Source organism: Oncorhynchus masou, chromosome 18 (genome assembly GCF_036934945.1).
Source record: "Oncorhynchus masou masou isolate Uvic2021 chromosome 18, UVic_Omas_1.1, whole genome shotgun sequence".
In the NCBI taxonomy this organism is placed as follows: Eukaryota; Metazoa; Chordata; class Actinopteri; order Salmoniformes; family Salmonidae; genus Oncorhynchus; species Oncorhynchus masou.
In genome coordinates this window covers 459,536-485,551 of record NC_088229.1, presented here as the reverse complement: position 1 = coordinate 485,551, position 26,016 = coordinate 459,536, and the positions used below count along the sequence as shown (strand labels likewise).

The following is a 26,016-nucleotide window of genomic DNA, read 5'->3' as shown; positions in this document are numbered from 1 at the left end:
GTGTGTGTGTGTATCCATTCATGTGTGTGTATGTTTGTGTGTGTGTGTGTGTATCCATTCATGTGTGTGTATGTTTGTGTGTGTGTGTATCCATACATGTGTGTGTATGTTTGTGTGTGTGTGTATCCATTCATGTGTGTGTATGTTTGTGTGTGTGTGTATCCATACATGTGTGTGTATGTTTGTGTGTGTGTGTGTGTATCCATTCATGTGTGTGTATGTTTGTGTGTGTGTGTGTATCCATACATGTGTGTGTATGTGTGTGTGTGTGTGTATCCATTCATGTGTGTGTATGTTTGTGTGTGTGTGTATCCATTCATGTGTGTGTTAGAGCTGGGATGATTAAGTGTATACATACTAGGTGTGACAGTGAGTGAGATGGGTTCTTTAGGCAGGATGGTCCTCGCAGAGATGTATTGAGCATTACAAGTGTAGTCATCTCGACTGTCGTTCTTCAACACATTGGCAAAGTACAAGTTCCCATCCAGACCTGTCGTCACACGCTCACTCTGACCTATATGGAGCAGTTCTGGAGGAGGAGAGGGAGAGGGAGAGGGAGAGGGAGAGGGAGAGGGAGAGGGAGAGAGAGAGAATTAGAATACAATTTGCACATTGTAAAAACACTGTATATATACAATACGACATTTGTAATGTCTTTATTGTTTTGAAACTTCTGTATGTGTGATGTCTACTGTTAATTTTTATTGTTTATTTCACTTTATATATTATATACCTTACTTGCTTTGGCAATGTTAACACATGTTACCCATGCCAATAAAGCCCCTTGAATTGAATTGAATTGAATTGAATTGAGAGAGAGAGAGAGAGAGAGAGAGAGAGAGAGAGAGAGATAATGAGCAAGTGAGAGAGAGATAAAGAGCAAGTGAGAGAGAGAGAGCAAGTGTGAGAGAGAGAGACAGAGAGAAAGAGCAAATGAGAGAGAGAGCAACAGAACGAGACAGAGAGAGCGAGAGAGCGAGAGAGAGAGCAAGTGAGAGAGAGAGAGCAACAGAACGAGACAGAGAGAAAGAGCAAGTGAGTGACAGATTGAGACAGAGAGAGAGGCAGAGAGAGAGACAGATTGAGACAGAGAGAGAGGCAGAGAGAGAGGCAGAGAGAGAGGGAGAGCGCAACAGAGCGACAGAGAGAGAGAGAGAGAGAGAGAGAGAGAGAGAGGGGGGTGTTATAGACAATTCATTATAATTGTCAATAATTTATTCCTACATTAAAGATGTAATGATTTAAATGATTTAAAGCTGGTTGAGAGGTCAGAGACCTTGCTGTGTGGTGCCAGGATAACAAACTCTCCCTCAACGTGGTCAAGACAAAGGAGATGATTGTGGACTACAGGAAAAGGAGGACCGAGCACGCCCCCATTCTCATCTCTCTTCCTTGGTGTCCACATCACCAACAAACTATCATGGTCCAAACACACCGAGACAGTCGTGAAGAGGACACGACATAGCCTTTTCCCTCAGGAGGCTGAAAGACTTGGAATGGGTCCTCAGATCCTCAATGTTCTACAGCTGCAACATGGAGAGCATCCTGACTGGTTGCATCACTGCCTGGTATGGCAACTGCTCGGCCTCCGACTGCAAGGCACTACAAAGGGTAGTGCGTACAGCCCAGCACATCACTGGGGCCAAGCTTCCTGCCATCCAGGACCTATATAGTAGACGTTGTCAGAGGAAGACCCTAAAATTGTCAAAGATTCCCGCCACGCTAGCCATTGACAATTCTCTCTGCAACCGCATGGCAAGTGGACCAGAGCACCAAGTCTCACGAACTAAACTTCCACCTAATGAAAAACACATAATCTGCTATGCCTTAACACACTGTATATAATCAGTTAGAGTGTCACGCCCTGGTCTATATTTATTATGTTATCTTCATTTATTGAGTCAGGCCAGGGTGTGACATGGGTTTATTTGTAGTGTGTTTCGTCTTGGGGTTGTGTGGGGTGTACAGATTGGTCTATGGCTGCCTGAGGCGGTTCTCAATCAGAGTCAGGTGATTATCGTTGTCTCTGATTGGGAACCATATTTAGGTAGCCTGGGTTTCACTGTGTGTTTGTGGGTGATTGTTCCTGTCTCTGTGTTTGTTGCACCAGTCAGGGCTGTTTCGGTTTTCGACGTTTGTTGTTTTGTATTGTTCGTGTTTCGTCATAATTAAAGATGTATCGAACGAACCACGTTGCATTTTGGTCCGATCCTTGTTCCACCTCTTCGTCAGAGAAGGAGGTAGAAGAAAGCCGTTACATAAACCACTGTATTTTCCAATTGGTCAGAAATGTGAACGCTAAGATATGTTTATATACCCCGAGCATCATGGATTCAATGTATTCAAACTGAAGGCACATATGAAAACTAGACCCTTTAAACATTATGTTTAAAAGACGATATCTTTGAACATGTATTCATTTGGAAGCTGTTGAATAGACTTGTAGTGCCACATTGTTCTGTACAAGTACACCTTGGAGAGGTATGTTTCTGATCTTGTGACCATTTTGAGAAATCAGAGGAAACTTCTCTGAATCATGCTACACACCTTACTAATGCAGAACATATTACTTAGTTATTGATCATTTATTGGCAGGTAGCCTAGTGGTTAGAGCGTTGGACTTTAACCGAAAGGTTGTGAGATTGAATCCCAGAGCTGACAAGGTAAAAATCTGTCGTTCTGCCCCCTGAATAGACAGTTAACCCACTGTTCCCCTGAACAAGGCAGTTAACTCACTGTTCCCCTGAACAAGGCAGTTAACCCACTGTTCCCCTGAACAAGGCAGTTAACCCACTGTTCCCCTGAACAAGGCAGTTAACCCACTGTTCCCCTGAACAAGGCAGTTAACCCACTGTTCCCCTGAACAAGGCAGTTAACCCACAGTTCCCCTGAACAAGGCAGTTAACCCACTGTTCCCCTGAACAAGGCAGTTAACCCACTGTTCCCCTGAACAAGGCAGTTAACCCACAGTTCCCCTGAACAAGGCAGTTAACCCACCGTTCCCCTGAACAAGGCAGTTAACCCACCGTTCCCCTGAACAAGGCAGTTAACCCACCGTTCCCCTGAACAAGGCAGTTAACCCACCGTTCCCCTGAACAAGGCAGTTAACCCACCGTTCCCCTGAACAAGGCAGTTAACCCACCGTTCCCTGAACAAGGCAGTTAACCCACTGTTCCCCTGAACAAGGCAGTTAACCCACAGTTCCCCTGAACAAGGCAGTTAACCCACCGTTCCCCTGAACAAGGCAGTTAACCCACCGTTCCCCTGAACAAGGCAGTTAACCCACTGTTCCACTGAACAAGACAGTTAACCCACTGTTCCCCTGAACAAGGCAGTTAACCCACTGTTCCCCTGAACAAGGCAGTTAACCCACTGTTCCCCTGAACAAGGCAGTTAACCCACTGTTCCCCTGAACAAGGCAGTTAACCCACTGTTCCACTGAACAAGGCAGTTAACCCACTGTTCCACTGAACAAGGCAGTTAACCCACTGTTCCACTGAACAAGGCAGTTAACCCACTGTTCCCCTGAACAAGGCAGTTAACCCACTGTTCCCCTGAACAAGGCAGTTAACCCACTGTTCCCCTGAACAAGGCAGTTAACCCACTGTTCCACTGAACAAGGCAGTTAACCCACTGTTCCACTGAACAAGGCAGTTAACCCACTGTTCCACTGAACAAGGCAGTTAACCCACTGTTCCCCTGAACAAGGCAGTTAACCCACTGTTCCCCTGAACAAGGCAGTTAACCCACTGTTCCCCTGAACAAGGCAGTTAACCCACCGTTCCCCTGAACAAGGCAGTTAACCCACCGTTCCCCTGAACAAGGCAGTTAACCCACTGTTCCACTGAACAAGACAGTTAACCCACTGTTCCCCTGAACAAGGCAGTTAACCCACTGTTCCCCTGAACAAGGCAGTTAACCCACTGTTCCCCTGAACAAGGCAGTTAACCCACTGTTCCCCTGAACAAGGCAGTTAACCCACTGTTCCACTGAACAAGGCAGTTAACCCACTGTTCCACTGAACAAGGCAGTTAACCCACTGTTCCACTGAACAAGGCAGTTAACCCACTGTTCCCCTGAACAAGGCAGTTAACCCACTGTTCCCCTGAACAAGGCAGTTAACCCACTGTTCCCCTGAACAAGGCAGTTAACCCACTGTTCCACTGAACAAGGCAGTTAACCCACTGTTCCACTGAACAAGGCAGTTAACCCACTGTTCCACTGAACAAGGCAGTTAACCCACTGTTCCCCTGAACAAGGCAGTTAACCCACTGTTCCCCTGAACAAGGCAGTTAACCCACTGTTCCCCTGAACAAGGCAGTTAACCCACCGTTCCCCTGAACAAGGCAGTTAACCCACTGTTCCCCTGAACAAGGCAGTTAACCCACTGTTCCCCTGAACAAGGCAGTTAACCCACTGTTCCCCAGTAGACCGTCATTGAAAATAAGAATTTGATCTTAACTGACCTGCCTAGTAAAATAAAAACATTTTTAAAAATAAATGCAATCTTAATTTCTACAGGGCCTATAAAGTACAACATTTTTATTCTCACTATTGTGACCAATCAGATTAAATGGGTTAACAAAATGGAGTTAGACTGCAATGCACAAATAGTTAACCAGACTGAGAAACAAACAGCCGCACGCACAACCAGCCAGGGCTTACTCTTGTCCATCCAGTGTATGTGAGGGATGGTGGAGCTCCTGGGAGGGTTGCAGTGGAGAACAACACTCGCTCCTTCCTCTGCCGTTTTATGTGATCTCTTCTGCTTAGGGAGGGTCGGTGTCGCTGTAACACACATGCCATCATAATCAGCATCGTATTACATGTCACATTGAATCACATTGGCCAGCAAAATAAAATACACACATTAATATCCGCCACTGCTGGAAAGTGACAAAATAAAAATGAACGTTAGAATATTAACATGTTGCACTTTATTATATTTGACCCTGATTGGTGGGGTCTATATTTGACCCTGATTGGTGGGGTCTATATTTGACCCTGATTGGTGGGGTCTATATTTGACCCTGATTGGTGGGGTCTATATTTAACCCTGATTGGTGGGGTCTATATTTGACCCTGATTGGTGGGGTCTATATTTGACCCTGATTGGTGGGGTCTATATTTGACCCTGATTGGTGGGGTCTATATTTGACCCTGATTGGTGGGGTCTATATTTGACCCTGATTGGTGGGGTCTTTGGGGTGGTGTCTGGGACACAGATTAAGGCTCGTCGTTGCCGGCCTACTAGCTGCCACTGATTCTTTCCTCCCCCTCCTTATGTGTTTATTGAGTACACCTGTTTTGAGTTGGGTATAATTAGTGAGGCTTTATTAGTCAGCCGGCCCGCCTAGTTCTTTGTGCGGGATTGATTATTGTAACCCTGGTGTTTGCATTAGATGTACATGTTTGTGTATTTAGTGCTAGACTGTTTTGTTTCCCTGTGACTGAGGCATTTGGTTTGAGCCCCCGTGGTGGGAGGGCCGTAGTTCACCCAGGACCTTACACTCTCCATTTAAATCTCTAGAGTCTAAGACGTTGGTGGTTATTGTTTAAGATAGTCATTGAATTGTAGGACCCCTTTATGTATAAAACAGATTTAAACATGATTTGATTTTGCCTTTACCTCTATAGCCATATAGTCTAGTGTTCAGTCATCTATAAGACCCTGCTAGGTAAAGCCTTATCTCAGCTCGCTGGTCACCATAGCATCACCCGTCTATTCCAGAGAAATGCATTCATTAACACATTCATAAATGGCAAAAAAGAAAAACAATTCCTCATAAGGAATAAGATTTTGTGGTGTCTGTCCTATATCTAGGAGACATAAGAAAGCTCAGGAAATATTGAACTGATTTTCTCAACATATATAACCCCTTGTTTTGGGTAGTCACAAAACTACTTTCATACTTCATATATATCTTTTTGACCAGTACCGGTTACCTTCAAAGGAGTCCCGTGACACTGGGGATGGTAAATTAGTTTGTAGACCAAACCTTTCGGACGCTACAAACAGAAGTTGGCACATCGACGGTACGGACTTCAGTCGAGTCTCCTGACACACCATTGTTCGGATGCTACAGCCTTTTGGTGAGAAGACGCTACAGCCTTTTGGTGAGAAGACGCTACAGCCTTTTGGTGAGAAGACGCTACAGCCTTTTGGTGAGAAGACTGATTGTTTGGACGCTACAGCCTTTTGGTGAGAAGACTGATTGTTTGGACGCTACAGCCTTTTGGTGAGAAGACTAATTGTAGGGACGCTACAGCCTTTTGGTGAGAAGACTGATTGTAGGGACGCTACAGCCTTTTGGTGAGAAGACTGATTGTAGGGACGCTACAGCCTTTTGGTGAGAAGACGCTACAGCCTTTTGGTGAGAAGACGCTACAGCCTTTTGGTGAGAAGACGCTACAGCCTTTTGGTGAGAAGACGCTACAGCCTTTTGGTGAGAAGACGCTACAGCCTTTTGGTGAGAAGACGCTACAGCCTTTTGGTGAGAAGACGCTACAGCCTTTTGGTGAGAAGACGCTACAGCCTTTTGGTGAGAAGACGCTACAGCCTTTTGGTGAGAAGACGCTACAGCCTTTTGGTGAGAAGACGCTACAGCCTTTTGGTGAGAAGACGCTACAGCCTTTTGGTGAGAAGACGCTACAGCCTTTTGGTGAGAAGACGCTACAGCCTTTTGATGAGAAGACGCTACAGCCTTTTGGTGAGAAGACTCTACAGCCTTTTGGTGAGAAGACGCTACAGCCTTTTGGTGAGAAGACGCTACAGCCTTTTGGTGAGAAGACTCTACAGCCTTTTGGTGAGAAGACGCTACAGCCTTTTGGTGAGAAGACGCTACAGCCTTTTGGTGAGAAGACGCTACAGCCTTTTGGTGAGAAGACTGATTGTTCGGACGCTACAGCCTTTTGGTGAGAAGACGCTACAGCCTTTTGGTGAGAAGACGCTACAGCCTTTTGGTGAGAAGACGCTACAGCCTTTTGGTGAGAAGACGCTACAGCCTTTTGGTGAGAAGACTGATTGTTTGGACGCTACAGCCTTTTGGTGAGAAGACTGATTGTTTGGACGCTACAGCCTTTTGGTGAGAAGACTGATTGTAGGGACGTCTCATGGTCTGACAAACACCGCTCTCGCTCTTCACCTCTGACCACAGATGAGGAAGTGCGACACTGGCACATGCAGAGGATTGAGACACATCCTCAATGTATTCTCCATAAAGTTAGTCCTACATTAAATAGCCATGCTACAGATTAAGGATAGTCCTGGACTAAAAACAATATCAGAGCACAGACTCTCATTGCCATAGTGATGGCTGAGTGGCATCATGGCTAGGCTGTCTCTAGTTGATGGTTGTCAGGGGAATGACAGAACTACTGTCTAAGTACAGTCACACAAGAGAGGATGTGTTTGTGCGTGTGAGCCTCACATTCAGTGATGAGTTTGACGGTGTGTGTCATGGCTGTTCCCAGGGTGTTGTCGGCGTAGCAACGGTAGTGTCCTTGGTAATCGCTGAGCGGCTTGTCGCCATGGGCTGTGAAATTTCCAGAACCATTATGTCCCATCCAGTTCAACTTCTTACCATCCTTTACCCAGCGGAAACTAGAGGGGAGGAAGAAAGAGAGAGACAGAGAGGAGAGGGAGAGAGAGAAGAGAGAGAGATAGGGGGAGAGAGAAGAGAGAGAGAGAAGAGAGAGAGAAGAGAGAGAGAAGAGAGAGAGAAGAGAGTAGAGAGAGAGAGAAGAGAGAGAGAAAAGAGAGTAGAGAGAGAGAGAAGAGAGAGAAGAGAGAAGAGAGAGAGAAGAGAGAGAGAGAGAGAGAGGAGAGAGAGAGAGAAAAGAGAGATGGGAGTGACAGAGGGAGAGGTTAGAGATAAAGACATGAAGAGAGGAAACAGAGCAATCAGAGAAGACCACCAGCTCAGTTAATGATATAATTTCCTGTCTCCTATTATTATGATACCTCCTTTATCACCATGGCAATGGAACACTGGATCTCAGGGGGAAAGAATGGACACGCCAGCTGTTTCTCACACACACAGATAGTATAGTAGGGTATACCTGGGTGTGGGGATGCCAGTGGCCTCACAGAGCAGCATGATATTGTTCATGGTAGGGTATACCTGGGTGTGGGGGTGGCCTTGCAGAGCAGCATGGTATTGTTAATGGTAGGGTATACCTGGGTGTGGGGATGCCAGTGGCCTTGCAGAGCAGCATGATATTGTTCATGGTAGGGTATACCTGGGTGTGGGGGTGGCCTTGCAGAGCAGCATGGTATTGTTAATGGTAGGGTATACCTGGGTGTGGGGATGCCAGTGGCCTTGCAGAGCAGCATGATATTGTTCATGGTAGGGTATACCTGGGTGTGGGGGTGGCCTTGCAGAGCAGCATGGTATTGTTAATGGTAGGGTATACCTGGGTGTGGGGATGCCAGTGGCCTTGCAGAGCAGCATGATATTGTTAATGGTAGGGTATACCTGGGTGTGGGGATGCCAGTGGCCTCGCAGAGCAGCATGATATTGTTAATGGTAGGGTATACCTGGGTGTGGGGATGCCAGTGGCCTCGCAGAGCAGCATGATATTGTTAATGGTAGGGTATACCTGGGTGTGGGGATGCCAGTGGCCTCGCAGAGCAGCATGATATTGTTAATGGTAGGTATACCTGGGTGTGGGGGTGGCCTTGCAGAGCAGCATGATATTGTTAATGGTAGGGTATACCTGGGTGTGGGGATGCCAGTGGCCTCGCAGAGCAGCATGATATTGTTAATGGTAGGTATACCTGGGTGTGGGGGTGGCCTTGCAGAGCAGCATGATATTGTTAATGGTAGGGTATACCTGGGTGTGGGGGTGTCCTCGCAGAGCAGCATGATATTGTTAATGGTAGGGTATACCTGGGTGTGGGGGTGGCCTTGCAGAGCAGCATGATATTGTTAATGGTAGGGTATACCTGGGTGTGGGGGTGGCCTCGCAGAGCAGCATGATATTGTTAATGGTAGGGTATACCTGGGTGTGGGGATGCCAGTGGCCTCGCAGAGCAGCATGATATTGTTAATGGTAGGGTATACCTGGGTGTGGGGGTGGCCTTGCAGAGCAGCATGATATTGTTAATGGTAGGGTATACCTGGGTGTGGGGGTGGCCTCGCAGAGCAGCATGATATTGTTAATGGTAGGGTATACCTGGGTGTGGGGATGCCAGTGGCCTCGCAGAGCAGCATGATATTGTTAATGGTAGGTATACCTGGGTGTGGGGGTGGCCATGCAGAGCAGCATGATATTTTTAATGGTAGGGTATACCTGGGTGTGGGGGTGGCCTTGCAGAGCAGCATGATATTGTTAATGGTAGGGTATACCTGGGTGTGGGGGTGGCCTCGCAGAGCAGCATGATATTGTTAATGGTAGGGTATACCTGGGGGTGGGGGTGGCCTTGCAGAGCAGCATGATATTGTTAATGGTAGGGATATCTGGGTGTGGGGGTGGCCTTGCAGAGCAGCATGATATTGTTAATGGTAGGTATACCTGGGTGTGGGGGTTGCCTTACAGAGCAGCATGATATTGTTAATGGTAGGGTATACCTGGGGGTGGGGGTGGCCTTGCAGAGCAGCATGATATTGTTAATGGTAGGGTATACCTGGGTGTGGGGGTGGCCTCGCAGAGCAGCATGATATTGTTAATGGTAGGGTATACCTGGGGGTGGGGGTGGCCTTGCAGAGCAGCATGATATTGTTAATGGTAGGGTATACCTGGGTGTGGGGATGGCCTTGCAGAGCAGCATGATATTGTTAATGGTAGGGTATACCTGGGGGTGGGGGTGGCCTTGCAGAGCAGCATGATATTGTTAATGGTAGGTATACCTGGGTGTGGGGGTGGCCTTACAGAGCAGCATGATATTGTTAATGGTAGGTATACCTGGGGGTGGGGGTGGCCTTGCAGAGCAGCATGATATTGTTAATGGTAGGGTATACCTGGGTGTGGGGGTGGCCTCGCAGAGCAGCATGATATTGTTAATGGTAGGGTATACCTGGGTGTGGGGATGCCAGTGGCCTCGCAGAGCAGCATGATATTGTTAATGGTAGGTATACCTGGGTGTGGGGGTGGCCTTGCAGAGCAGCATGATATTGTTAATGGTAGGGTATACCTGGGTGTGGGGATGCCAGTGGCCTCGCAGAGCAGCATGATATTGTTAATGGTAGGTATACCTGGTTGTGGGGGTGGCCTTGCAGAGCAGCATGATATTGTTAATGGTAGGGTATACCTGGGTGTGGGGGTGGCCTCGCAGAGCAGCATGATATTGTTAATGGTAGGGTATACCTGGGGGTGGGGGTGGCCTCGCAGAGCAGCATGATATTGTTAATGGTAGGGTATACCTGGGTGTGGGGATGCCAGTGGCCTCGCAGAGCAGCATGATATTGTTAATGGTAGGGTATACCTGGGTGTGGGGATGCCAGTGGCCTCGCAGAGCAGCATGATATTGTTAATGGTAGGTATACCTGGGGGTGGGGGTGGCCTTGCAGAGCAGCATGATATTGTTAATGGTAGGTATACCTGGGTGTGGGGATGCCAGTGGCCTTGCAGAGCAGCATGATATTGTTAATGGTAGGTATACCTGGGGGTGGGGGTGGCCTTGCAGAGCAGCATGATATTGTTAATGGTAGGGTATACCTGGGTGTGGGGATGCCAGTGGCCTTGCAGAGCAGCATGATATTGTTAATGGTAGGGTATACCTGGGTGTGGGGATGCCAGTGGCCTCGCAGAGCAGCATGATATTGTTAATGGTAGGTATACCTGGGTGTGGGGGTGGCCTTGCAGAGCAGCATGATATTGTTAATGGTAGGGTATACCTGGGTGTGGGGATGCCAGTGGCCTCGCAGAGCAGCATGATATTGTTAATGGTAGGTATACCTGGTTGTGGGGGTGGCCTTGCAGAGCAGCATGATATTGTTAATGGTAGGGTATACCTGGGTGTGGGGGTGGCCTTGCAGAGCAGCATGATATTGTTAATGGTAGGGTATACCTGGGTGTGGGGGTGGCCTCGCAGAGCAGCATGACATTGTTAATGGTAGGGTATACCTGGGTGTGGGGATGCCAGTGGCCTCGCAGAGCAGCATGATATCGTCTAATGAAAAGGCCGTTAAGGACTCAGGCATCTTTGTCAGAGTAGGAGGCTGTAACACTGGACATAAAGTAGACATGATTATTAATAATTCATTATTGCCACATTAACCATAACTGTACATGTTGTTACTACTCCTAACCACATTAACCATAACTGTACATGTTGTTACTACTCCTAACCACATTAACCATCACTGTACATGTTGTTACTACTCCTAACCACATTAACCATCACTGTACATGTTGTTACTACTCCTAACCACATTAACATAATGGTGTTACTACTCCTAACCACATTACCATGGTGTTACTACTCCTAACCACATTACCATGTTGTTACTACTCCTAACCACATTAACATAATGGTGTTACTACTCCTAACCACATTAACATGTTGTTACTACTCCTAACCACATTAACATGTTGTTACTACTCCTAACCACATTAACATAATGGTGTTACTACTCCTAACCACATTACCATGTTGTTACTACTCCTAACCACATTAACATGGTGTTACTACTCCTAACCACATTAACATGTTGTTACTACTCCTAACCACATTAACATGGTGTTACTACTCCTAACCACATTAACATGGTGTTACTACTCCTAACCACATTAACATGGTGTTACTACTCCTAACCACATTAACATGGTGTTACTACTCCTAACCACATTAACATGTTGTTACTACTCCTAACCACATTAACATGTTGTTACTACTCCTAACCACATTAACCATCACTCTACATGGTGTTACTACTCCTAACCACATTAACATGTTGTTACTACTCCTAACAACATTAACATGGTGTTACTACTCCTAACCACATTAACATGGTGTTACTACTCCTAACCACATTAACATGGTGTTACTACTCCTAACCACATTAACATGTTGTTACTACTCCTAACCACATTAACATGGTGTTACTACTCCTAACCACATTAACATGTTGTTACTACTCCTAACCACATTAACATGGTGTTACTACTCCTAACCACATTAACATGTTGTTACTACTCCTAACCACATTAACATAATGGTGTTACTACTCCTAACCACATTAACATGTTGTTACTACTCCTAACCACATTAACATGTTGTTATTACTCCTAACCACATTATTAACATGTTGTTACTACTCCTAACCACATTAACATGTTGTTACTACTCCTAACCACATTAACATGGTGTTACTACTCCTAACCACATTAACATGGTGTTACTACTCCTAACCACATTAACATGGTGTTCCTACTCCTAACCACATTAACCATCACTGTACATGGTGTTACTACTCCTAACCACATTAACATGTTGTTACTACTCCTAACCACATTAACATAATGGTGTTACGACTCCTAACCACATTAACATGGTGTTACTACTCCTAACCACATTAACATGGTGTTACTACTCCTAACCACATTAACATGGTGTTACTACTCCTAACCACATTAACATGGTGTTACTACTCCTAACAACATTAACATGGTGTTACTACTCCTAACCACATTAACATGTTGTTACTACTCCTAACCACATTAACATGGTGTTTCTACTCCTAACCACATTAACATGTTGTTACTACTCCTAACCACATTAACATGTTGTTACTACTCCTAACCACATTAACATGGTGTTTCTACTCCTAACCACATTAACATGGTGTTACTACTCCTAACCACATTAACATGTTGTTACTACTCCTAACCACATTAACATGTTGTTACTACTCCTAACCACATTAACATGTTGTTACTACTCCTAACCACATTAACATGTTGTTACTACTCCTAACCACATTAACATGTTGTTACTACTCCTAACCACATTAACATGTTGTTACTACTCGTAACCACCATATTACGGGAGGAACTTACTGTTCTGTACTTTATCTGTTAGTCCATAGAGAGCAGGGACAGACAGAGACAGAGTTAGGATTAGGGTCATTGTTAGTAGATGTCAGCTAGAAACAATACAACGAGAACTATATTGAAATAGAAAGAGAGAGAGAGACTTCACTTTCAGTTGGGAGGAGAGGAGAGGAGAGGAGAGGAGAGGAGAGGAGAGGAGAGGAGAGGAGAGGAGAGGAGAGGAGAGGAGAGGAGAGGAGAGGAGAGGAGAAGAGAGGAGAGAGGATGCATATAGATAGAGACTTTCTTGTTGATCCTGATTATGTTGTTATTCTGACTCAGACTCCACTTCTTTCTAACTCTCTGTCCCTTTCTATTCATCCCTCTCTCCCCCCTGTCTCCCGTATGGCGCAGTGGTCTAAGGCACTGCATCTCAGTGCTACAGTCCAAGGTTCAAATCCAGGCTGTATCACATCCAGCTGTGATTGGCTCAGCCTGGGTTTGGCTGGGGAAGGTTTTCATTGTAAATAATAATTTGTTCTTAACTGACTTGCCTAGTTAAATACATAAAAATATCTCTACCCCTCTGTCTCTCTCTTAGCCACACCCAGATGAGAAGGTCAGACAAGCTCTCTCCTATTTCCTCCCCTCCCCCTCTCCATAGGGACAAGTCCTGACCTCTGAATTACCCTCTGCCAGGGACCAGTCTGTCTTAATGTGTTAATGTGTTAATGGGATTGGATGAGTAAGCAAGAAGTGTGTCTAGCTGTTAGAGATACTCAATTGAACCATTTTCACATAATATGACATCTTAAATGTCTTTATTCTTTTGGACCTTTCGTGAGTGTAATGTTTACTCTTAATTTTTTCTTGTATATTTCTCTTTTGTTTATTATCTATTTCACTTGCTTTGGCAATATTAACATATGTTTCCCATGCCAATAAAGCCCTTAAATTTAATTTAATTGATACTCACAGTTTTGGGGGATCTGGATGGCTCCATGAGCGAGTAGATGAGAGGAGGAGAGGAGGAACAGAGGGAGGAGGAGGAGGGCAGGGGGGCTACTGCCCCTCTGATACTGAGATACACACATCTCTTACTGTCCCATCAACACCACACGCACACACCCTCAACCCCTCAAACACACATACACACACACACACCAGGAACCCCTCGAATCCTCTGGTGCGCGTCAAAAACAGACTGACACACGTGTCGATGTGTGTCTCGTCCAGCAGTCTCTCTTTTCCCTCGGTCTCCTTGTCCGCTGTCACTGCAAAGAATAAAGGAGAGAGAGACAAAGAGCAGACCAATCGAACAAAGAAAGGGTGAAGGAGAGAGGGGAGGAGAGAGGTAAAAGAGAGAGGGGAGGAGAGAGGTGAAGGAGAGAGGGGAGGAGAGATTAATATCACCTTAATGAGTCAGAGGGGGTCTGTTCTCTGCCTCTAACAACTAGGAGGATGGGGACTTTACTCTGATTGAGAAGGGGTGGAGAGAGGGGGGTGGAGAGGAGAGAGAGGGGGTTGTGAGGGGGGAGGGGTGGACAGAGGGGGGTTGTAGATATATACTGACAGCTGGCTAATGTAGCCCCCCCCAGACCCTATAATTACCCATCACCACGCCGTACACTCCCCTAAACCTCCACTCCACACAAACACCTTCCCAAACACACTGTGACCCCAACCCAATCTCTGCTATTGTTGTCAAACACCACCCCTGAACCACACGTGCACGCGCGCGCACACGCACACAAAACACACACACACACACACACACACACACACACACACACACACAGCTGCTGCCTGTCCTGCTCGACGGGACCAGCGGGACAACATCAACATAAAGAAAGAGAAATTGGGAGGAGTGAGGGGAGCCACAATAGCAGAAGGAATAGAAGAGGGACAGGGAAGAAGTTAATAGTCGGAGAGCGAGAGAGAGAGACCAAGGAGTGTCTTGTGTGTCCTGTGTCAGGCCAACAGTACAGCATCCTGAGACCATGTGTGGGGTTGCTTCTCAGTCAAGGGAGTGGGCTCACTCACAATGTTGCCTAAGAACACAGCCATGAATAAAGAATGGTACCAACACATCCTCCGAGAGCAACTTCTCCCAACCATCCAGGAACAGTTTGGTAATGAACAATGCCGTTTCCAGCACAATGGATCACCTTGCCATAAGGCAAAAGTGATAACTAAGCGGCTTGGGGACCAAAACATCGAGGCTAACCCTAACCCTAACCATAGAGACTAACCCTAACCCTAACCATAGAGACTAACCCTAACCCTAACCCTATCCATAGAGATTAACCCTAACCCTATCTATAGAGACTAAGCCTAACCCTATCTATAGAGACTAAGCCTAACCCTAACCATAGAGACTAACCCTAACCCTAACCCTGTCCATAGAGACTAACCCTAACCCTATCCATAGAGACTAAGCCTAACCCTATCCATAGCGACTAACCCTAACCCTATCCATAGAGACTAACCCTAACCCTATCCATAGAGACTAACCCTAACCCTATCCATAGAGACTAACCCTAACCCTATCCATAGAGACTAACCCTAACCCTATCCATAGAGATTAACCCTAACACTATCCATGGAGATTAACCCTAACCCTAACCATAGAGACTAACCCTAACCCTATCCATAGAGACTAACCCTAACCCTAGAGACTAACCCTAACCCTATCCATAGAGACTAACCCTAACCCTATCCATAGAGACTAATCCTAAACCTATCCATAGAGACTAACCCTAACCCCAACCCTATTCATAGAGACTAACACTAACCCTACTCATAGAGACTAACCCTAACCCTACCCATAGAGACTAACCCTAACCCTACCATAGAGACTAACCCTAAACCTATCCATAGAGATTAACACTAACCCTATCCCTAGAGACTAACCCTAACCCTATCCATAGAGACTAACCCTAACCCTATCCATAGAGATTAACCCTAACCCTATCCATATAGATTAACCCTAACCCTATCCATAGAGACTAACCCTAACCCTATCCATAGAGATTAACCCTAACCCTATCCATAGAGATTAACCCTAACCCTATCCATAGAGACTAACCCTAACCCTATCCATAGAGATTAACCCTAACCCTATCCCTAGAGACTAACCCTAACCCTATCCATAGAGATTAACCTTAACCCTATCCATAGAGATTAACCCTAACCCTAACACTATCCATAGAGACTAACCATAACCCTAAACCTATCCATAGAAACTAACCATAACACTATCCAGAGAGACTAACCCTAACCCTATCCATATAGATTAACCCTAACCCTATCCATAGAGACTAACCCTAACCCTATCCATAGAGATTAACCCTAACCCTATGCATAGAGACTAACCCTAACCCTATCCATAGAGATTAACCCTAACCCTATCCATAGAGACTAAACCTAACACTATCCAGAGAGACTAACCCTAACCCTATCCATATAGATTAACCCTAACCCTATCCATAGAGACTAACCCTAACCCTATCCATAGAGACTAACCCTAACCCTATCCATATAGACTAACCCTAACCCTATCCATATAGATTAACCCTAACCCTATCCATAGAGACTAACCCTAACCCTATCCATAGAGACTAACCCTAACCCTATCCATATAGATTAACCCTAACCCTATCCATAGAGACTAACCCTAACCCTATCCATAGAGATTAACCCTAACCCTATCCATAGAGACTAACCCTAACACTAACCAGAGAGACTAACCCTAACCCTATCCATATAGATTAACCCTAACCCTATCCATAGAGACAAACCCTAACCCTATCCATAGAGACTAACCCTAACCCTATCCATAGAGACTAACCCTAACCCTATCCATAGAGACTAACCCTAACCCTATCCATAGAGATTAACCCTAACCCTATCCATAGAGACTAACCCTAACACTATCCAGAGAGACTAACCCTAACCCTATCCATATAGATTAACCCTAACCCTATCCATAGAGACTAACCCTAACCCTATCCATAGAGACTAACCCTAACCCTATCCATAGAGACTAACCCTAACCCTATCCATAGAGACTAACCCTAACCCTATCCATATAGATTAACCCTAACCCTATCCATAGAGACTAACCCTAACCCTATGCAGAGAGACTAACCCTAACCCTATCCATAGAGATTAACCCTAACACTATCCATAGAGATTAACCCTAACCCTATCCATAGAGATTAACCCTAACGCTATCCATAGAGATTAACCCTAACCCTAACACTATCCAGAGAGACTAACCCTAACCCTATCCATAGAGACTAACCCTAACCCTATCCATAGAGACTAACCCTATCCATAGAGATTAACCCTAACCCTAACAATATCCAGAGAGACTAACCATAACCCTAACCCTATCCATAGAGATTAACCCTAACACTATCCAGAGAGACTAACCCTAACCCTATCCATAGAGATTAACCCTAACCCTATCCATATAGATTAACCCTAACCCTATCCATATAGATTAACCCTAACCCTGTCCATAGAGACTAACCCTAACCCTATCCAGAGAGACTAACCCTAACCCTATCCCTAGAGACTAACCCTAACCCTATCCATAGAGATTAACCCTAACCCTATCCATAGAGACTAACCCTAACCCTATCCATAGAGACTAACCCTAACCCTATCCATAGAGACTAACCCTAACCCTATCCATATAGATTAACCCTAACCCTATTCATAGAGATTAACCCTAACCCTATCCATAGAGATTAACCCTAACCCTATCCATAGAGATTAACCCTAACCCTATCCATAGAGATTAACCCTAACCCTATCCCTAACCCTATCCATAGAGATTAACCCTAACCCTATCCATAGAGACTAACCCTAACCCTATCCATATAGACTAACCCTAACCCTAACAATATCCAGAGAGACTAACCCTAACCCTAACCCTATCCATAGAGACTAACCCTAACCCTAACACTATCCAGAGAGACTAACCCTAACCCTAACCCTATGCATAGAGACTAACCCTAACCCTATCCATAGAGATTAACCCTAACCCTATGCAGAGAGACTAAACCTAACCCTAGCCATAGAGACTAACCCTAACCCTACTCATAGAGACTAACCCTAACCCTAGAGACTAACCCTAACCCTACCCATAGAGACTAACCCTAACCCTATCCATAGAGACTAACCCTAACCCTACTCATAGAGACTAACCCTAACCCTAACCCTATCCATAGAGACTAACCCTAACCCTATCCACAGAGATGAACCCTAACCCTAACACTATCCATAGAGACTAACCCTAACCCTATCCATAGAGACTAACCCTAACCCTATCCATAGAGACTAACCCTAACCCTATCCATAGAGATGAACCCTAACCCTAACCATAGAGACTAACCCTAACCCTATACATAGAGACTAACCCTAACCCTACTCATAGAGACTAACCCTAACCTTAACCCTTTCAATAGAGACTAACCCTAACCCTATCCATAGAGACTAACCCTAACCCTATCCAGAGAGACTAACCCTAACCCTAACCCTATCCATAGAGACTAACCCTAACCCTATCCATATAGATTAACCCTAACCCTATCCATAGAGATTAACCCTAACCCTATCCATAGAGATTAACCCTAACCCTATCCATAGAGACTAACCCTAACCCTATCCATATAGATTAACCCTAACCCTATCCATAGAGATTAACCCTAACCCTATCCATAGAGATTAACCCTAACCCTATCCATAGAGATTAACCCTAACCCTATCCATATAGATTAACCCTAACCCTATCCATAGAGATTAACCTAACCCTATCCATAGAGATTAACCCTAACCCTATCCATAGAGATTAACCCTAACCCTATCCATAGAGATTAACCCTAACCCTATCCATAGAGACTAACCCTATCCATATAACTAACCCTAAACCTATCCATAGAGACTAACCCTAACCCTATCCATAGAGATTAACCCTAACCCTATCCATAGAGACTAACCCTAACCCTATCCATATAGATTAACCCTAACCCTATCCATAGAGATTAACCCTAACCCTATGCAGAGAGACTAACCCTAACCCTAACCCTATCCATAGAGATTAACCCTAACCTTATCCATAGAGATTAACCCTAAACCTATGCAGAGAGACTAACCCTAACCCTATCCATGGAGATTAACCCTAACCCTATCCATAGAGATGAACCCTAACCCTTTCCATAGAGACTAACCCTAACCCTATCCATAGAGATTAACCCTAACCCTATCCATAGAGACTAACCCTAACCCTATCCATAGAGACTAACCCTAACCCTATCCATAGAGACTAACCCTAACCCTATCCATAGAGATTAACCCCAACCCTATCCATAGAGATTAACCCTAACCCTATCCATATAGATTAACCCTAACCCTATCCATAGAGACTAACCCTAACCCTATCCATAGAGACTAACCCTAACCCTATCCATAGAGATTAACCCTAACCCTATCCATAGAGACTAACCCTAACCCTATCCATAGAGACTAACCTTAACCCTATCCATAGAGATTAACCCTAACCCTATCCATAGAGACTAACCCTAACCCTATCCATAGAGATTAACCCTAACCCTAACAATATCCAGAGAGACTAACCCTAACCCTAACCCTATCCATAGAGACTAACCCTAACCCTATCCATAGAGATTAACCCTAACCCTATCCATAGAGACTAACCCTAACCCTATCCATAGAGACTAACCCTAACCCTATCCATAGAGATTAACCCTAACCCTATCCATAGAGACTAACCCTAACCCTATCCATAGAGACTAACCCTAACCCTATCCATATAGATTAACCCTAACCCTATCCATATAGACTAACCCTAACCCTATCCATAGAGACTAACCCTAACCCTATCCATAGAGACTAACCCTAACCCTATCCATAGAGACTAACCCTAACCCTATCCATAGAGACAAACCCTAACCCTATCCATAGAGATTAACCCTAACCCTATCCCTAGAGACTAACCCTAACCCTATCCCTAGAGACTAACCCTAACCCTCTCCATAGAGATTAACCCTAACCCTAACCATAGAGATTAACCCTAACCCTAACCATAGAGACTAACCCTAACCCTAACCATAGAGATTAACCCTATCCCTATCCATAGAGACTAACCCTAACCCTATCCATAGAGACTAACCCTAACCCTATCCATATAGACTAACCCTAAACCTATCCATAGAGACTAACCCTAACCCTATCCATAGAGATTAACCCTAACCCTATCCATAGAGACTAACCCTAACCCTATCCATATAGATTAACCCTAACCCTAACCCTATCCATAGAGACTAACCCTAACCCTATCCATAGAGATTAACCCTAACCCTATCCATAGAGACTAACCCTAACCCTATCCATAGAGACTAACCCTAACCCTATCCATAGAGATTAACCCTAACCCTATCCATAGAGACTAACCCTAACCCTATCCATAGAGACTAACCCTAACCCTATCCATATAGACTAACCCTAACCCTATCCATAGAGACTAACCCTAACCCTATCCATAGAGATTAACCCTAACCCTATCCATAGAGACTAACCCTAACCCTATCCATATAGATTAACCCTAACCCTATCCATAGAGATTAACCCTAACCCTATGCAGAGAGACTAACCCTAACCCTAACCCTATCCATAGAGATTAACCCTAACCTTATCCATAGAGATTAACCCTAAACCTATGCAGAGAGACTAACCCTAACCCTATCCATGGAGATTAACCCTAACCCTATCCATAGAGATTAACCCTAACCCTTTCCATAGAGACTAACCCTAACCCTATCCATAGAGATTAACCCTAACCCTATCCATAGAGACTAACCCTAACCCTATCCATAGAGACTAACCCTAACCCTATCCATAGAGACTAACCCTAACCCTATTCATAGAGATTAACCCTAACCCTATCCATAGAGATTAACCCTAACCCTATCCATATAGATTAACCCTAACCCTATCCATATAGATTAACCCTAACCCTATCCATATAGATTAACCCTAACCCTATCCATAGAGACTAACCCTAACCCTATCCATAGAGACTAACCCTAACCCTATCCATAGAGATTAACCCTAACCCTATCCATAGAGACTAACCCTAACCCTATCCATAGAGACTAACCTTAACCCTATCCATAGAGATTAACCTAACCCTATCCATAGAGACTAACCCTAACCCTATCCATAGAGATTAACCCTAACCCTAACAATATCCAGAGAGACTAACCCTAACCCTAACCCTATCCATAGAGACTAACCCTAACCCTATCCATAGAGATTAACCCTAACCCTATCCATAGAGACTAACCCTAACCCTATCCATAGAGACTAACCCTAACCCTATCCATAGAGATTAACCCTAACCCTATCCATAGAGACTAACCCTAACCCTATCCATAGAGACTAACCCTAACCCTATCCATATAGATTAACCCTAACCCTATCCATATAGACTAACCCTAACCCTATCCATAGAGACTAACCCTAACCCTATCCATAGAGACTAACCCTAACCCTATCCATAGAGACTAACCCTAACCCTATCCATAGAGACAAACCCTAACCCTATCCATAGAGATTAACCCTAACCCTATCCCTAGAGACTAACCCTAACCCTATCCCTAGAGACTAACCCTAACCCTATCCATAGAGATTAACCCTAACCCTAACCATAGAGATTAACCCTAACCCTAACCATAGAGACTAACCCTAACCCTAACCATAGAGATTAACCCTATCCCTAGAGACTAACCCTAACCCTAACCATAGAGACTAACCCTAACCCTAACCATAGAGATTAACCCTAACCCTAACCACAGAGATTAACCCTAACCCTAACCATAGAGACTAACCTTAACCCTATCCATAGAGACTAACCCTAACCATAGAGATTAACCCTAACCCTAACCATAGAGATTAACCCTAACCCTATCCATAGAGACTAACCCTAACCCTATCCATAGAGATTAACCCTAACCCTAACCATAGAGATTAACCCTAACCCTATCCATAGAGACTAACCCTAACCCTATCCATATAGATTAACCCTAACCCTATCCATAGAGATTAACCCTAACCCTATGCAGAGAGACTAACCCTAACCCTAACCCTATCCATAGAGATTAACCCTAACCTTATCCATAGAGATTAACCCTAAACCTATGCAGAGAGACTAACCCTAACCCTATCCATGGAGATTAACCCTAACCCTATCCATAGAGATTAACCCTAACCCTTTCCATAGAGACTAACCCTAACCCTATCCATAGAGATTAACCCTAACCCTATCCATAGAGACTAACCCTAACCCTATCCATAGAGACTAACCCTAACCCTATCCATAGAGACTAACCCTAACCCTATTCATAGAGATTAACCCTAACCCTATCCATAGAGATTAACCCTAACCCTATCCATATAGATTAACCCTAACCCTATCCATATAGATTAACCCTAACCCTATCCATATAGATTAACCCTAACCCTATCCATAGAGACTAACCCTAACCCTATCCATAGAGACTAACCCTAACCCTATCCATAGAGATTAACCCTAACCCTATCCATAGAGACTAACCCTAACCCTATCCATAGAGACTAACCCTAACCCTATCCATATAGATTAACCCTAACCCTATCCATAGAGATTAACCCTAACCCTATGCAGAGAGACTAACCCTAACCCTAACCCTATCCATAGAGATTAACCCTAACCTTATCCATAGAGATTAACCCTAAACCTATGCAGAGAGACTAACCCTAACCCTATCCATGGAGATTAACCCTAACCCTATCCATAGAGATTAACCCTAACCCTTTCCATAGAGACTAACCCTAACCCTATCCATAGAGATTAACCCTAACCCTATCCATAGAGACTAACCCTAACCCTATCCATAGAGACTAACCCTAACCCTATCCATAGAGACTAACCCTAACCCTATTCATAGAGATTAACCCTAACCCTATCCATAGAGATTAACCCTAACCCTATCCATATAGATTAACCCTAACCCTATCCATATAGATTAACCCTAACCCTATCCATATAGATTAACCCTAACCCTATCCATAGAGACTAACCCTAACCCTATCCATAGAGACTAACCCTAACCCTATCCATAGAGATTAACCCTAACCCTATCCATAGAGACTAACCCTAACCCTATCCATAGAGACTAACCTTAACCCTATCCATAGAGATTAACCCTAACCCTATCCATAGAGACTAACCCTAACCCTATCCATAGAGACTAACCCTAACCCTATCCATAGAGATTAACCCTAACCCTATCCATAGAGACTAACCCTAACCCTATCCATAGAGACTAACCCTAACCCTATCCATAGAGATTAACCCTAACCCTATCCATAGAGACTAACCCTAACCCTATCCATAGAGACTAACCCTAACCCTATCCATATAGATTAACCCTAACCCTATCCATATAGACTAACCCTAACCCTATCCATAGAGACTAACCCTAACCCTATCCATAGAGACTAACCCTAACCCTATCCATAGAGACTAACCCTAACCCTATCCATAGAGACAAACCCTAACCCTATCCATAGAGATTAACCCTAACCCTATCCCTAGAGACTAACCCTAACCCTATCCCTAGAGACTAACCCTAACCCTATCCATAGAGATTAACCCTAACCCTAACCATAGAGATTAACCCTAACCCTAACCATAGAGACTAACCCTAACCCTAACCATAGAGATTAACCCTATCCCTAGAGACTAACCCTAACCCTAACCATAGAGACTAACCCTAACCCTAACCATAGAGATTAACCCTAACCCTAACCAAGAGATTAACCCTAACCCTAACCATAGAGACTAACCTTAACCCTATCCATAGAGACTAACCCTAACCATAGAGATTAACCTAACCCTAACCATAGAGATTAACCCTAACCCTATCCATAGAGACTAACCCTAACCCTATCCATAGAGATTAACCCTAACCCTAACCATAGAGATTAACCCTAACACTATCCATAGAGACTAACCCTAACCCTATCCATAGAGATTAACCCTAACCTTATCCATAGAGATTAACCCTAACCCTAACAATATCCATAGAGACTAACCCTAACCCTATCCATAGAGACTAAACCTAACCCTATCCATAGAGATTAACCCTAACCCTATCCATAGAGACTAACCCTAACCCTATCCATAGAGATTAACCCTAACCCTATCCATAGAGACTAACCCTAACCCTATCCATAGAGATTAACCCTAACCCTAACAATATCCAGAGAGACTAACCCTAACCCTAACCCTATCCATAGAGACTAACCCTAACACTATCCAGAGAGACTAACCCTAACCCTATCCATAGAGACTAACCCTAACCCTATCCATAGAGACTAACCCTAACCCTATCCATAGAGATTAACCCTAACCCTAACAATATCCAGAGAGACTAACCCTAACCCTAACCCTATCCATAGAGACTAACCCTAACCCTATCCATAGAGATTAACCCTAACCCTATCCATAGAGACTAACCCTAAACCTATCCCTAGAGATTAACCCTAACCCTATCCATAGAGACTAACCCTAACCCTATCCATAGAGATTAACCCTAACCCTATCCATAGAGATTAACCCTAAACCTATCCCTAGAGACTAACCCTAACCCTATCCATAGAGATTAACCCTAACCCTATCCATAGAGACTAACCCTAACCCTATCCATAGAGATTAACCCTAACCCTATCCATAGAGATTAACCCTAACCCTATCCATAGAGACTAACCCTAACCCTATCCATAGAGACTAACCCTAACCCTAACCCTATCCATAGAGACTAACCCTAACCCTATCCATAGAGATTAACCCTAACCCTATCCATAGAGACTAACCCTAACCCTATCCATAGAGATTAACCCTAACCCTATCCATAGAGACTAACCCTAACCCTATCCATAGAGATGAACCCTAACCCTATCCATAGAGACTAACCCTAACCCTATCCATAGAGATTAACCCTAACCCTATCCATAGAGACTAACCCTAACCCTATCCATAGAGATTAACCCTAACCCTAACAATATCCAGAGAGACTAACCCTAACCCTAACCCTATCCATAGAGACTAACCCTAACCCTATCCATAGAGATTAACCCTAACCCTATCCATAGACACTAACCCTAACCCTATCCATAGAGATTAACCCTAACCCTATCCATAGAGACTAACCCTAACCCTATCCATAGAGATTAACCCTAACCCTATCCCTAGAGACTAACCCTAACCCTATCCATAGAGATTAACCCTAACCCTATCCATAGAGACTAACCCTAACCCTATCCATAGAGATTAACCCTAACCCTATCCATAGAGATTAACCCTAACCCTATCCCTAGAGACTAACCCTAACCCTATCCATAGAGATTAACCCTAACCCTATCCATAGAGACTAACCCTATCCCTAGAGACTAACCCTAACCCTATCCATAGAGATTAACCCTAACCCTATCCCTAGAGACTAACCCTAACCCTATCCATAGAGATTAACCCTAACCCTATCCCTAGAGACTAACCCTAACCCTATCCATAGAGATTAACCCTAACCCTATCCATAGAGACTAACCCTATCCCTAGAGACTAACCCTAACCCTATCCATAGAGATTAACCCTAACCCTATCCCTAGAGACTAACCCTAACCCTATCCATAGAGACTAACCCTAACCCTATCCATAGAGATTAACCCTAACCCTATCCATATAGACTAACCCTAACCCTATCCATATAGATTAACCCTAACCCTATCCATAGAGACTAACCCTAACCCTATCCATAGAGACTAACCATAACCCTATCCATAGAGACTAACTCTAACCCTATCCATAGAGATTAACCCTAACCCTAACAATATCCAGAGAGACTAACCCTAACCCTAACCCTATCCATAGAGACTAACCCTAACCCTATCCATAGAGATTAACCCTAACCC

The 26,016-nt window shown here is 44.5% G+C and overlaps 1 protein-coding gene across 1 annotated transcript in view; it reads right to left on the bottom strand.

The window, feature by feature from the left end:
- The window catches only part of LOC135503818 (neural cell adhesion molecule L1.1-like), a 137,716-nt gene that overhangs the window by 72,443 nt on the left and 39,257 nt on the right, over positions 1 to 26,016 (bottom strand). Inside the window, exons 2-7 of the mRNA XM_064921957.1 lie at positions 13,952 to 14,249; positions 13,003 to 13,017; positions 11,068 to 11,170; positions 7,431 to 7,603; positions 4,666 to 4,788; positions 359 to 529 (exon numbers count right to left, since the gene is read on the bottom strand). Coding sequence (XP_064778029.1) covers positions 359 to 529; positions 4,666 to 4,788; positions 7,431 to 7,603; positions 11,068 to 11,170; positions 13,003 to 13,017; positions 13,952 to 14,069 — 703 coding nt within the window. The 5' untranslated portion in view covers positions 14,070 to 14,249. The remainder of the gene's footprint in view (positions 1 to 358; positions 530 to 4,665; positions 4,789 to 7,430; positions 7,604 to 11,067; positions 11,171 to 13,002; positions 13,018 to 13,951; positions 14,250 to 26,016) is intronic.